The sequence below is a fragment of the Orbicella faveolata genome, unplaced genomic scaffold, assembly GCF_042242905.1.
Source record: "Orbicella faveolata isolate gen_17 unplaced genomic scaffold, um_ofav_v1 contig_13, whole genome shotgun sequence".
Classification (NCBI taxonomy): domain Eukaryota; kingdom Metazoa; phylum Cnidaria; class Anthozoa; order Scleractinia; family Merulinidae; genus Orbicella; species Orbicella faveolata.
In genome coordinates, this window is record NW_028301540.1 from 12490891 (window position 1) to 12504025 (window position 13135).

At 40.8% G+C, this 13135-nt stretch overlaps 2 protein-coding genes across 2 annotated transcripts in view; one reads left to right on the plus strand and one right to left on the minus strand.

Moving 5' to 3' along the window:
- The window catches only part of LOC110064811 (condensin-2 complex subunit G2-like), a 35214-nt gene that overhangs the window by 1112 nt on the left and 20967 nt on the right, over window positions 1–13135 (minus strand). Inside the window, exons 23-33 of the mRNA XM_089285771.1 lie at window positions 12905–12985; window positions 11915–12040; window positions 11028–11122; window positions 10459–10552; window positions 2955–3054; window positions 2754–2831; window positions 2119–2225; window positions 1698–1829; window positions 1078–1172; window positions 547–647; window positions 143–224 (exon numbers count right to left, since the gene is read on the minus strand). Of these exons, the coding sequence (XP_089141897.1) occupies window positions 143–224; window positions 547–647; window positions 1078–1172; window positions 1698–1829; window positions 2119–2225; window positions 2754–2831; window positions 2955–3054; window positions 10459–10552; window positions 11028–11122; window positions 11915–12040; window positions 12905–12985 (1091 nt within the window). The remainder of the gene's footprint in view (window positions 1–142; window positions 225–546; window positions 648–1077; window positions 1173–1697; window positions 1830–2118; window positions 2226–2753; window positions 2832–2954; window positions 3055–10458; window positions 10553–11027; window positions 11123–11914; window positions 12041–12904; window positions 12986–13135) is intronic.
- LOC110064818 (uncharacterized) lies at window positions 6152–10547 on the plus strand. The gene is made up of 2 exons (XM_020771918.2): window positions 6152–6452; window positions 7236–10547. Exon 2 carries the CDS (start codon window positions 7247–7249, stop codon window positions 10067–10069), a length of 2823 nt encoding a protein of 940 aa, XP_020627577.2. The 5' UTR covers window positions 6152–6452; window positions 7236–7246; the 3' UTR covers window positions 10070–10547.

Below are 13135 nucleotides of genomic sequence, written 5' to 3' on the forward strand. Positions count from 1 at the left end.
AAAATTATAACCAAGTAGACAGAAAATTCAAACAGAGAGGCAGTCAGTTAATATATAAAAGGTATGATATTCTGGGTCAGTTTCTAGATTTTTTGAAGCGAATTGGACGAAGGCAACAACAACAACAACAACAACAACAAACCTTTGTTCTGAGCTGTTGCTTTCTTTTATCCTTTCATTTATGTGAAGGGCGCAACTTTTAATCACGTTAGTATCAGCTTTACCTGCCAAAAAAAAAAAGAATTCTACTTGAGAATGACGCAGTATACCTTCCTTTCCAAATATCAGGAAAAAACGTAGCAGAACTAAAGGCGAGTTCATATTTCAGTTGGAGGAGAATCTGGTACAGACAATTTACGGGTTTTTTCTTTTACTGGTCTCTTGTTCGTTCGTGCCTTCACACTTTACTTATACTGTGGCGTACTTTTTGCAGTTCTACGCGTCAAAGAATGAACCACTGATCGACCGAATTACAGGGCAATAGCTCTCTCGATTCACATGGCAAAATAAGTGAAACGCAAGGCATAGATTTAACCCAACACAGACCTTGAAGTGCGCCTAGTAGGGAAACAGCCGCCGTCAGTGTGCCAACGTTTTCATCAAGCGCTCCTGACAATACAAGATGTTTCACCTCAAACATGAATGATCTACAAAGGAACAAAAAAAGACAAAACTTAGAGTAAACATGCAGGCCCCGTCGACACTACGCCGGAGAAACTTGAAAACGCAACAATAACCGGTTATTTTGGATTTGTAACTGAGGAAGACTCGGCCAGGGAAATCACGTAACTATCGTGATGTCATCGTTTTCGAAATTTCAAAGTTCCCCTTTCAAAATGTGTCCCTTCCACACTAAAACGCAAAGCCGGTGTTTCCAAATTGCCCCGCTTTGAAGAGCGTTTTCGAAAAAGCTCTGTTTTCGTGACGAATTAGTGTGGACGGTAGGCCTAACCGGAGAAATGACGCTCCCTTTTCAAATTACTCCGGCGTAGTGTGGACAAGGCCTAATATCATCCTCCATACTAAATTAACTAACTTAAATGACCCCATATGTTTATTTTCGTCTGATCATTTTACCTCAAGAGAGCTTGAGAACTTGTGATCATTTTCAGGATAGAGCTGGCGAGTCTTGGTAAATCTGCTGCGTTTGAATCGTCTTCCGATGCCGAGTACTACAATAACATGAAGAAAGCAAAGAGACAACACAGACTCAGTCATTGACTATAGTACGTTCTGACAGAGAAAAAAATAGGATATGGTACCATTTGAAAAAATCCCAACATAATTCAAACTGAAAAGGGGTACGGATTTATGACAAGCGTGTAAGGGTTGTCCAAAAGCGTTGTGAAAACGGCCAACTACATAAGCGATCAATGACAGCAGCATTTATCTAACACTTTTCCGTCTTAAGGAGGCTATGTCTTCACACATTGCATAAAAAGAAAAGCTCTTCTGTGTGACGGACAGCAGTTGAAAAAGGAAAATTGTGCAACCTCTCTGTGCGAAAATGTCGCTGCACTTTCCTGAACATTAGAATTTTGACTTCCTCGGTAACGGGTGTTTTCGAGGTTGTTGCTGTTTCGTATTACGAGATAAAAGTCACAAAAAAATGTGTAGACATTCAAGCTAGTCAGGACAATTCCTCTCCAGCCGGTACGTATGGACTGCGCTATTTATAAATAACACGCATATCCTACCTGTTGTGCGATATTTGTCAATACAGCAGACACCAGAGGAGCCATAAGACTAGTATTTGTCCCAGTTCCACGTCTTCCAAGCTCAGTAAGCAGAAGACCTTCGGCCAGAGCAGGTCGGAAAACGAGAAGGGCCTGAAAAGGCAGTTATTTAGTTGGGGAATGAGCGGAATACAAAGAAAAAATTGAAGTCACTTAAACTCTAAAATATCCCTGGTCTTGACATACGTTTCCCCAGGTAAGCACCTACCCACATCATAAATACCTCCGTAAAGAAAATGTAGACAGACAGACAGACAGACAGACAGACAGAAAGACACTGACCGGATCATCAACATCATCAGGTTCGCTCTGATAGAACAGTTGTTCTATTTCATATACATATAACATGTTAAACTTCAGTTTGAAGTTGACCAGTTCTTACCTGGGGTAGAACATCAACTTCTGTATTGTCACAGGAATTCAAAATTTGAAGCACATTTGTCAACACAATCGACACCGGCCCTCCTTGGAGATTTACATTCCTTGATTCTGCAAGAAGAGCGAGTTATGGTCAAATTCATTTTTGCAATGCTTTGTTCCAAAATTCTCGAGAGGAATCGAGAAAGCCAACCCTCCCTCGATGTACCTAACATGAACCCATTTGTCTTTGACACACACAACATGTACTGTATGGTTTCCGGCATTTACTTGTAATTATAGCGCCCCGATGCTAAGCACCCACAAAACTGCAGCTAAGGTAATTACAGACCCGGCTTGTGAAGGAGATTTGTAGGGTCATAACACGTCACAATCATTTGGAATTATACAGTCGGCGAAACTTAAATTAACGAACTGACAAAAATCTCCACAGTTCCAAAGAATTTGGCAGCATACTTTGAATTTTCCTCCCTTTCCACACTTTCCTGACCTTCCCTCGACTAAGGAAGACTTTAGACAAAGCTAGTCTTTTCTTACACCCTCCTCCCCCCTACCCGCCCTCCATAAGGATGGACAAAACAAATGGGACAGGTTCTGATCCAGAATGTACATAGGAATGCCCTTAGAATGAATACTTACCATCTCTTAGAAGGATACTGTGAACGAGTTGGTACAACAGTTTGGAGAGCTGAGGCAAAAACGTCACCGCTTTACAACCTGTTGGAAGAGATAGTAATTGATAAATAAGTTCATGACAGAGTTGTAGGTAAAGTAAGCGCTACATTTTTTCAAAGTATTGTAAGGACGCAGAGAGCTTCTGTTTCCACAAACTCAACTCACCGATTTTTGCCAAAGACGTTGTAAAAACTGCCGCATGGTTGTAGAATTTTTCCTCTGCTATTCCGATCATGACCATCTCGCTCACGCACGTCAAAACGGTCTGAAAACGGACATTGTTAGTGAAAATAAATTTAATGCTGTAATATGAAGTATTGTACCCACTGTTCAGACATCTCGCATTCTGCCTCATTATATCAGTTACCGTTATTTTTAAACTCAACGCCAGTGTTGGATTCAATTCCAACTTAACGAAGAAGGGAGGTTTAAACTTACTGTTGGGCTCGAGATTCACACGTTAATGAAAACTAGCAGAAGGACTCTTATATTGTGCTTTTGGCAAGTCTTTAAGTCTACAGTGCCTCTCGCTACACAGTTTTATAACATGCCACAGAAAACTACAGCCAATCAGAATAGAGGAAAGTCGTTGTATACTCGACGGTATTACAATCCGCCTTCCCATCGTGCGCCGCACGCATGTCGCACTGATTTTGTTCACAAAGGTGTTTCCTATGACATGGTATAAAACAGCCATGCAATGCTTTCGGGTTGTATACCACGGAATACCCCACTTGTCACAAATTGTAGGGAGAGGAGTATCCTTGCTCATTTTGGGGACCGTTCATTTTTTATGAGGGAGGGGGGGCTGGTGGGATTTGGGAAGCACCATTTAAAAATCGCATGACCCCCCCTCAGCTTACCAATTTTTTCACATGGCCCCCCCTTATAGCGGTCATTTTTTGGGATGACCCCCCCCCCGCAAAAAAAAAATTGAAGAAACAATATTTAGATTTCAACTTTTTAAATATTTCTCTATTATCCCCCTACTTCACGTTATTGTGCTCACTATGAAGACAATATTTACAATCTCTATACGACAGAGAGCTGTTGTTTAAAAAAATAAATCAAAAGAAAGAGAAGTCAATTTCGGATCTCCTAGTTATGGCTCGCCCTGAGCGTGTGGCATTTGGCCTCTCATTGGCATCTTCCTCATCTGAATTGATGAATGCAAGAATGACGTCACTTGAGTCATCCTCTCCCCCAGAGTCAATGGCATCACTGTCATACTCATCATTGTCACTTTCATCCGTTTCACTGCTGTCAGTACTTGCCCTGTTGTCATTTTGTGTCAATGTCCTGGCATTTCTCAGTATTGGTTGGCCAGCTCTGAGAGGACTCTTCTGCTGCGAGCATGAATGTCTTACAATTGCCTTTACTTTCTCACTCTTGCTGCTTTTCAAATGCTGCTTCAGCCCGTGGTGGTTTGAGTACTTGTTTAGTTCTGGAACACGTAGCTTTTTAAGCTTGGTTAGATCTTCGCACAACTCAGTCCAAGGATAATCCTCCTCCCTACTTAACTTTGCCTTTTCTTCTACTCTCTTTTTCCTTTTAAATTCCAGCACTTCGAGATGCTGAAGATAATCCACCACAAACTTCGATTTGGCAATAAACTTATCTGCAAATAGAGCAACGCTCTCTGGGTCAGATAAAACCAGCCTGCCACTTCCATGCTCTTTCTTCTTTATATTGTTAATCCAATCGGGGAAAGAGCGCATTACTACATGAGCATCATGAAAGAGGCTCATTCCAAAATGCGCAATAATGGCGAAAGCGACGAGTCGTTTAAGAAAAGGTTTACAGCTGAACGATCCAGGCAGTTTGACATCTTACATGCAAAAGAAGCAATTTTTCTAGGTGCCGATGGCTGTTCAGAAAGGGCGAGTGAGTTTTCCATGCAAGGGTACCAGTTGAAGCCCAGTGATGGAAGAAAACTGAACTTCTCCATCAAAGAGCACAGAGCAATGGTGGAAAAGTTGAATGTCATATTGAAAGATGTAAAGGAACACGATTCCACACTCTTTCAGTCCAATGGGCTTGCTTTAAAGCAGGGCGAAGAATTTGCCCACAGTTTTAATGTAAAACAGATCAAATGTACAGAAGCTAAGTTGACGAAGGTCACGCAGGACATGGAAGCACTAGAAAATAAGAAGAGCAATTATAACAGCATATTCAAAGGCATACTCAAACAGCACATCAACAAAAGGAGAAGAAAAAAAGAAACCCGCAGAAAGTCAAATGAAAGAAAGAGGAAGCGGACTGAAAACAACGTCCAACGAGTTTATGGAATCTGTGTTGGAAACCCGCTAGGAAATGATCTTCCACAATGCCTTGTGTACCCTCCTAGAACGGCCGTCCCGGAAGAGTGTCTTAAAGTTGAGGATGTTGCCACGTCGATATTTAGAAGAGATGGGCCATACATCGCACAGCTCTTGGAAGGGAATTATTTCACCAATGCTGCAAGAAGCAGAATCACCACCAACCTTGAGCGGGAAGTCAGAGATTATGTTTACACCCTCATGTACCCTGAAGAGTACACTCTGGCGGAAAGCATTGCTGCTTCTTACAGCATTGGTGAAAGAGACTCCCATAGCAGCACAAGCGGCGACGAAGAACTCGACGACAGCGGAGATGAAGATGAGTGCCAGTGAAAGTTGCATTCGAAAATAACAGTGTTAAATACTTCTTTTCAGTAGCTACAAGTGCTTTTTGTCGCCAAACGTTTTTTTAAAGCAGAAGGAAAGTTTGTAATAAATTTATATCCTGCCTTCTATGTTTATTCTATAGCAATTTTTTTGATATTCAAACATTATGCCATTTTAAAGTTTTACTAAAATATTTCACGTGAGCCCCCCTTTTTCCCTTATTTTTTTGGGATGGCCCCCCCTCGAAAGCCATTTTTTTTCGCATGGCCCCCCCCCCAAATCCCACCAGCCCCCCCTACCTTATAAAAAATGAACGGTCCCTTGAAGGACAAAATGGTTATTAAAAAGTTTAACTGACATATTTAGGTTTGCGTGGTTTTGGCTAGTTCAGGGGAAAATAAACGAAGAGAACCTCCCAGAAGGCAAAATCAAAGTTCTTGGACGAAGTAGCGAGTACATGAAACCCATGCAAGTACGAGAAACCATAAACAGATTTTAAGTTCTATTTAAATATAGCAAGACATAACCCCTAAGACACTATTTTGTAACTTTACCGCATTATTACTTAAAATAACCCGACCTTACTCAAAATAGAAAACAACTGATTTTAGGGTCATTATCAGAGCGATTCTATACTTATCTCGGAGATCACAGAGCTGATATATGGGGTATCCCTTCACGCCTGTTTTATATGTAACCAAATCGCCCAAAGTTAGAATAGAGTGGGTCATAGTTCACGTTCATTTTCGTTTCGTTTGCTATACGTATCGTCCGCGAGGGGAACTTATGATTTTCACATTTGATTCTGGAGTGCCCTTCAGTAAACATTAGTATATTCAGTGGCGATACCGTGGGTGTTGGTTGTGTCCTTTAGAATTTACAACAGCTTGAGATCTCAATAGCTGAATTTAGACAGGAAACTTTAAACATGCTTAACTCAGCAAATCGGCAATCTTGCAATTGACAGCAAAGTCTGATGTCGCAAGGATCTTGAATTGATCGGAACTTCGCCAAATCGGTAAGTTTTACCTTGCTACAGGAAAGCTTTGCATTTAAATATTGTCACGCTTTGGCACTGTCGTAAAGAAACGAGTCGGACGAGATTCTACAAAGCTAACGACGGTATGAACTGAAATCTTAAGAGCTTAGGATCAGGTAAACGGATTTTGTAGACCACCGGGGAAGTTATGTCGACAGATTCGTTTATTTTCGATTGTATAGAAAGGACAGGGGGAAAAATGAGAGTGAATGATTCCCTTGAAGCGTTGGACGAAAATCTTCATTTTTCCAGGGTCGATTATCTTACAGTGAGTTCACGTACACAGTAGATGCTGAATTGAATTTCATTGCGTGTTATTGATACATCCTACTCAGTTCAACACAAATATTGACCACATGTTATCATCACTGAATTTATCGAATCTCTAACACATTAGCTAAGACTGGGAAAGAAAACTTTTGGCGACCTCAGGGTTTCTTGATAGTGTGTTATATGTAAAAGTAAATTTCATCTCTTACTTTGAGGGAAAATATTTTTAATAACTGTACACTTGTAGTCACTAGACCCAGTTAGAATGAAATTCTACCCAAACGACTTGGCCTTTCCGCTTTGCGTGATTCGCGCGACTTATGTTCATTTCGTCGCGTGCGTTCAAACAAGTCACGCAATAGGTTAATTGCTGCACCGATGAAGTGAATAACAACGAAAAATCCCATAATTTCTGTTTAATTTTCAATCTATTATAGTTATTCTGTCCTTGGCATGGACCTTTTAATCGGTATTTTTTGATTTCCACTACAGCACTTTTCACAATGGAATATACATCAGAACAATTAAACTTTTTTCGAATCTGTTACATCGCCTTTAATCTGTTCCCGAAAGGACTGCGAAAAATCTCCAAACAAGAATGGGATTTCCGTTATAAAACCACAACCTTTGGAGAATGGAAAGACGTGCCACAGAATGGTCGGGACTTTTGTAGCAACGAATCTCGTAAAAGCCGTTCGAAGAATGCGCGATATCTGACGACTATACGGAACGGTAACACGGCAGAATGGGACTGTAGCTGTTTGTTTTTCGCGATTCTGTTCTCAGATAGCATTGGTACAACCCTAAGTGCAGCCATCAGGAGAGAAGTCGATGATCTTCGTCAAGTCCGAAATGACATTGCTCATAATGTTGAAGCCAAACTTACGGACGCTGAGTTCCAGAATTATGTTGCAAGAGTGTTGCTTGATTTCAACGCCTTGAGTCTTCCAGTAAGTGATATAGAGGAGGTTGAGAAGCAAACGAGCTTTCCCACCGCAGAAGTAGCCAAATTGTTGGTACAGGTTAGCAATCTCCAATCAGAGTTGACGACAACCAAATCTGATTTACAAGTGGCACAAGACACGATACAGAGAAAGGAAAAGCAGGTTGATTGCCTTACTCAAGAGATTAATTCTAGAGTTGAGTCGTTCTGTGATCTCACTTTCAAGCCATCTCACAAAATCATCAGACGCTCAAAAGACGTCACAAGGATTATGACGAAAATGCAAGAGCTTGACGATAGAAGTAATGGAGCAGTCAGTACCATTTACTTATCAGGAAATCCTGGATGTGGCAAAAGTCAAACTGCGCGTCAAATTGGAGAAGATTTCTTTGCAATGAGAGCGGGTGAAGGTGAAGATCTGACATTTGTAACAACCCTGAATGCAGAAACTCTTGAAACACTGACTGACTCTTACATTTCCCTGGCGAAACAGCTGGGAATCACGGAATACGCTCTCACCAACCTAGCTGCCCTGAAGGCCAACAGCGCAAGCCAGTCGATTCAGCATCTGAAGCTTTTGATTTTCCCAAAGTTTAAACAGTTCTCCAAGTGGTTGATAATAGCAGACAACGTCGTTGAACTGTCCTTAATTCGTAGCCATCTGCCTCAAACCGCCAGTGAAGAGTGGGGTCACGGTCAGGTGCTAATAACAACTCAAGACAGCAGTGCAATTCCTTCAAATGCTCCTCATACTTACCATGAGTCACTCAGTGCAGGAATGCAGCCCGAGGACGCAGTAGAGTTGCTGAAACAAGTATCGCAAATTTCAAATCACGAGCAGGCTGAAAAGGTTGCTGAGGTTCTCGAGTATCAGCCGCTTGCCTTAGCAGCTGCTGCGTTTTACGTACAAACTGTTGTGAGTCATGGTTCTCCAACTTACAGCTGGGAAAAATACCTGGAAACATTTGTTAGTGGCGAAAGAGAAGGAACAGAAGAACCACTTGCCAAAGAAAACACAGCTTACTCGAGTACGATGACAACAGCAATTAGAATGGCATTAGACAGAGCTTCGAAAAGCGATGAAGTTCTCCATCAGATATTTCGCCTTCTTTCGCTATGTGCACCCGAGTCTCTTCCAATTGAGGTCGCTGTTAACTTCGTCATAGCTCGTACTACGGGAAAACCAAACGAACTCATCAAGGCTACGATTTTAAAATCGTCCTTGATTACTTGCTTACATGGCGAGAACGAAGAACCGGCGTATATAAGGGTGCATAACATTGTTCACGAAGTACTCCAGAGAGTTTCAACGTTTGATGGGGAATTCATAGCGTCTATATCTGAAGCGATCAAGAATTTTCGCTTTCTCACTCTTATAGAGAGTAACCATTTGTTTGAAAATGGGAACGCGTGTGCAAAGTTACGAAGAGTTGCAAGCCATTGCAAAATGCTACATGAAATTCTCACCAGTAAGTTCGCATCAAAGGATACTTGGGTGAAGAATTTAGAACCCTTCATCAGCGCAGACAATGTTGCCTCGTGGCTTTCCTCAACAGCAGCTGTTTGCTGTGACCTCAGCAACCCATCAGACGCCGATCTCTTTTCTACATCAGCCTGTGAACTGGTACAGTACATTAGCAGTACGCGCGATGGAGAGCTGTTGAAAGCTGACATCTGTGCAGTCCACGGTCGTGTCCTGTCGCTACAATGCGAGTATGAATTATCATTCACTTTCTTTGAAAAGGCTAAGACCATTTCTAGATCAATTCTCGGAAAGGAACACGCTGCCGTTGCAGGAAGCTATATCAACCTCGGAAATGTTTTGCGCAAGCTTGGAGACTACAGCGAAGCAAAAGAACACTACATGAAAGCACTGATGATTACAAAGAAGATCTACGGCGAGGAACATGCCGACGTAGTAAGGAGTTGTAATAATCTGGGCATTGTTCACAGTGACCTAAGACGACACACTAAAGCCAAAGAATTCTTCGACAAAGCACTGATCATTGGAAAGAAGATCTACGGTGAAGAACATGCCGAGGTTGCAAGAAGTTATAACAACTTGGGCAATGTTCACAGTGATATGGAACAGTACAGTCAAGCAAGAGAGTATCACGAGAAGGCCCTGACGATTAGAAGAAACATTTACGGAGAAGAACATGCCGAAGTAGCAGGAAGTTATAACAACCTGGGAAACGTTCTACGAAACCTTGGTCAGGACATTCAAGCCAAAGAATGCCACGAGAAGGCACTGAGGATTAGAAGAAAAATTTACGGCGAAAGGCATGCAAAAGTCACAGAAAGCTATCACAATTTAAACCTTCTTGACGGTGGCTTTACACATCATTATCAAGCTAAGTCGAGCATTTGCACTATGTTGTAATATGATGTACACCAGAATCGGGCGCAGCCCTCGCCAACAGACTGTTTTAGATTGACATATAATCTAATTGTGTTAATATAAATCTATACTAGTCGTTAAAACTAAACTAGAGAATTATCTCAATCTTCTTCACAGGCACTTCGCAAAGAAGAGACCGTCACTTTGGTAGCAACCACACACTGCTAGGCTACTCACTATCTACAACAGAATAGATAGTGAGTAGCGTAGCCAATCAGAGTACGGCATTTGAGATAGCTAGACGATTTATACGGATAGAAGCAATTGTCACTTATTTTATCTCTTCCAGAAAGAGTTTGTCCTATCCGTATTGTCGACAGACAAGGACAGAATGAAATTAAATAGATATCTAGGAGCTAAGCATAATTTACCTCGACAAGGTTTACCACCAAACAACTAATTTGTTCATCCTCATAGCCACGTTTGGTGCTCTCAGCTGCCTTGTGTGATACGTTCTGAAGATCACTAACGAAAAGACAACAATTGTCAAAGAGAGCACATCTATAGCAGCTTCTTTTTTCTTTCTTTCTCCGCTGATAAAGGAATATAATGCCTTTTATTTTTGCACGGAAAATATCACTTAACGCAATTTTTTGGCGAAAATTACAAACTGCGAACGTCAAGAATAAGCTAATTAAAACGTAACAAAGGTTCAGGATTCTTTTTGAACTTTTACACAATTTCAGTGATCATAATTTGCGAAACACTGTTCAAAAATGTGTTCTATTTCTATCCATTTCGTCAAGAAAATTTTTTCGGTATACTAACGACTAAGTAAACTGAAATTTTTGGGGGGGGGGGGGGGGGAAGTGGTGAAAAACGTTGTGGACAAACATGTTGCAATGATTACACAGCAACGTATTACTTTCCAAGACAAGGAACGGGAAAACGCTGAAATGGAACATGTCAGTAGATAAACGAACGCCTTGAAGGTACCTACCTATCAGTATTCATTATGGGTAGTAAAACTCTGTCTGCCCACACCAGAACATTTTCCATGGCCGCCATAGCACCTCCATAATCCTCATTCTTTTCCTAAAAGGAATTTGAGAAAATTCAACAATGTTTTATATGAAGTGCTACCTTTGACAAAGGGCACATTGAGTTAAGGCTTTGGTAAGCCCGGAGTTAGGGCGAATACGCCTGAAGGGACTTGTTGTAGGGACGTGTAGCAGGTTCATAAATACAATGTGTACACAGACAAGCAGGGACATGTGACAGCGACAAGCCCTTTTATCATAAACTTCGGAAAGTAATGACCGTCTTTACTTTCGGAATTAGCAGCCTTTGGAGCTCGTCACTTGCGGGGACTCGTTCTTTTCGGGGAACAAAACACGTTATATGAAGTTGGTCGGACTGAGTTCTTTAGGAAATAAAAGACAGAAATTCGTAATGCTTTAAGGAGAAGGTCACTCCTAAAAGCTTACTTTTTTGTCTCCACTTCTAGCAAGCAAACATTGGGCTTTTCCACTCACCGAAGTTTCAACGTCTAATGTGCCTGCTACCCTGAAGAATTTTTACAATTTTTTGACGTTACTTTCGGGGAGTCGTTACTTTCGAAAGTTTACGGTATGCCCACACAGGACGAATCCCTGCACATTATGTACCTGCTCTAATGTCTCTACAACAAGTCTCTTCGTGCATAACTGCTTCTTGGTGGGTAGCCGTGCAAAAAAGAAAACATGTTTTTGGAACAAGCACATTTCCATGTAGCATTACTTCAGAAAACTAAGGTGCGTGTACATAAACATTGTGACCCACCTATACTTACGGACAATTTCGACCGTTTCACCCTTTGGAACCGACAGTAACTAATTCTATACTAACCATGTGATGCAGATGGATCTCTGACAAACAGTAAGCACGGAAAGCCTTCTGGAAAAATTCCTCATCGCTTTGAGACAGATTCTCCTGCGTTGACTGACTTGATGTAAGACGAGCTTCAATTTTTGCCTAGTAAAATGATAGTACTGCAGTAAATCTATGTGAGTCGACGTTGTCAGCTAAACTTGTAACGCGTGACCGTAAGGCATGTGACTGTATTACGGGTGTGCAAGACCTTTCGGGTATGTGTCATCTTGAACATAGCTTTATAAAAAAGACGCAATGGTTCAAACCTCCGATGTGTGTTTTAAGGTAGTCTTCCAGCAGCCAAAAGTTAAGAGAATATGCACGGAAGGTGACAGATACCATTAACCTACACTAATTTTTTTTCCTTTCCCCTGTTGTTAAAAATAGACCGCCTGATCCGGTTATTAAGATACCATCAAAATTATTTGCTTCATGACTACTTAAAAAGACACTTTCTCACAGATCATGGAACAACTTTTCAAAGCGCAGTAAAGTAAAGTAAAGTAAAGTAAAGTAAAGTAAAGTAAAGTAAAGTAAAGTAAAGTAAAGTAAAGTAAAGTAAAGTAAAGTAAAGTAAAGTAAAGTAAAGTAAAGTAAAGTAAAGTAAAGTAAAGTAAAGTAAAGTAAAGTAAAGTAAAGTAAAGTAAAGTAAAGTAAAGTAAAGTAAAGTAAAGTAAAGTAAAGTAAAGTAAAGTAAAAGTTTTCTTAGTACATTGTACACTGCTACTGCTTCTCGCCAGTTGGCATTATGGATCTTATGATGCCAATTATCAGAAAACAATTAATAGCTCTTTCTTTCGTCAGTAAGAAAAAGGGAAACCGTCTTTCGTCATAAAATACAAATATAATCAAGTTTTACTTTGCTTGTTTAAAAGCAACACCGTGCAAACACTTCTATAACCCACGATTTCCACATAGCTCCAACAAAAGGAAAATATTAGAAGCGTCTAAATTTTAGAAGTTTACCATTATCTGTTTCAGACTATCAGCAATCTGTCGCAGTTTCTCATAAGATTCTTGCACTGCTGTGCGGCAAGTAGGCTCGCCCTGAACAGAGAACAAACAATGATCAAATGAATAACCCAAGGCCAACTGAATTGCAAAAGGATTTAAACAAAAAGATTAGCTATCTAATTATCCATTGAGAACAGAGCAAAAAAGGCATTAGAGTTTAGGTAGCCTAAGGATGATGTCAAA

Coding starts and splice junctions, on each gene's coding strand:
- LOC110064818 (XM_020771918.2), top strand. CDS start 7,247: ATGGAATATACATCAGAACAATTAAACTTTTTTCGAATCTGTTACATC.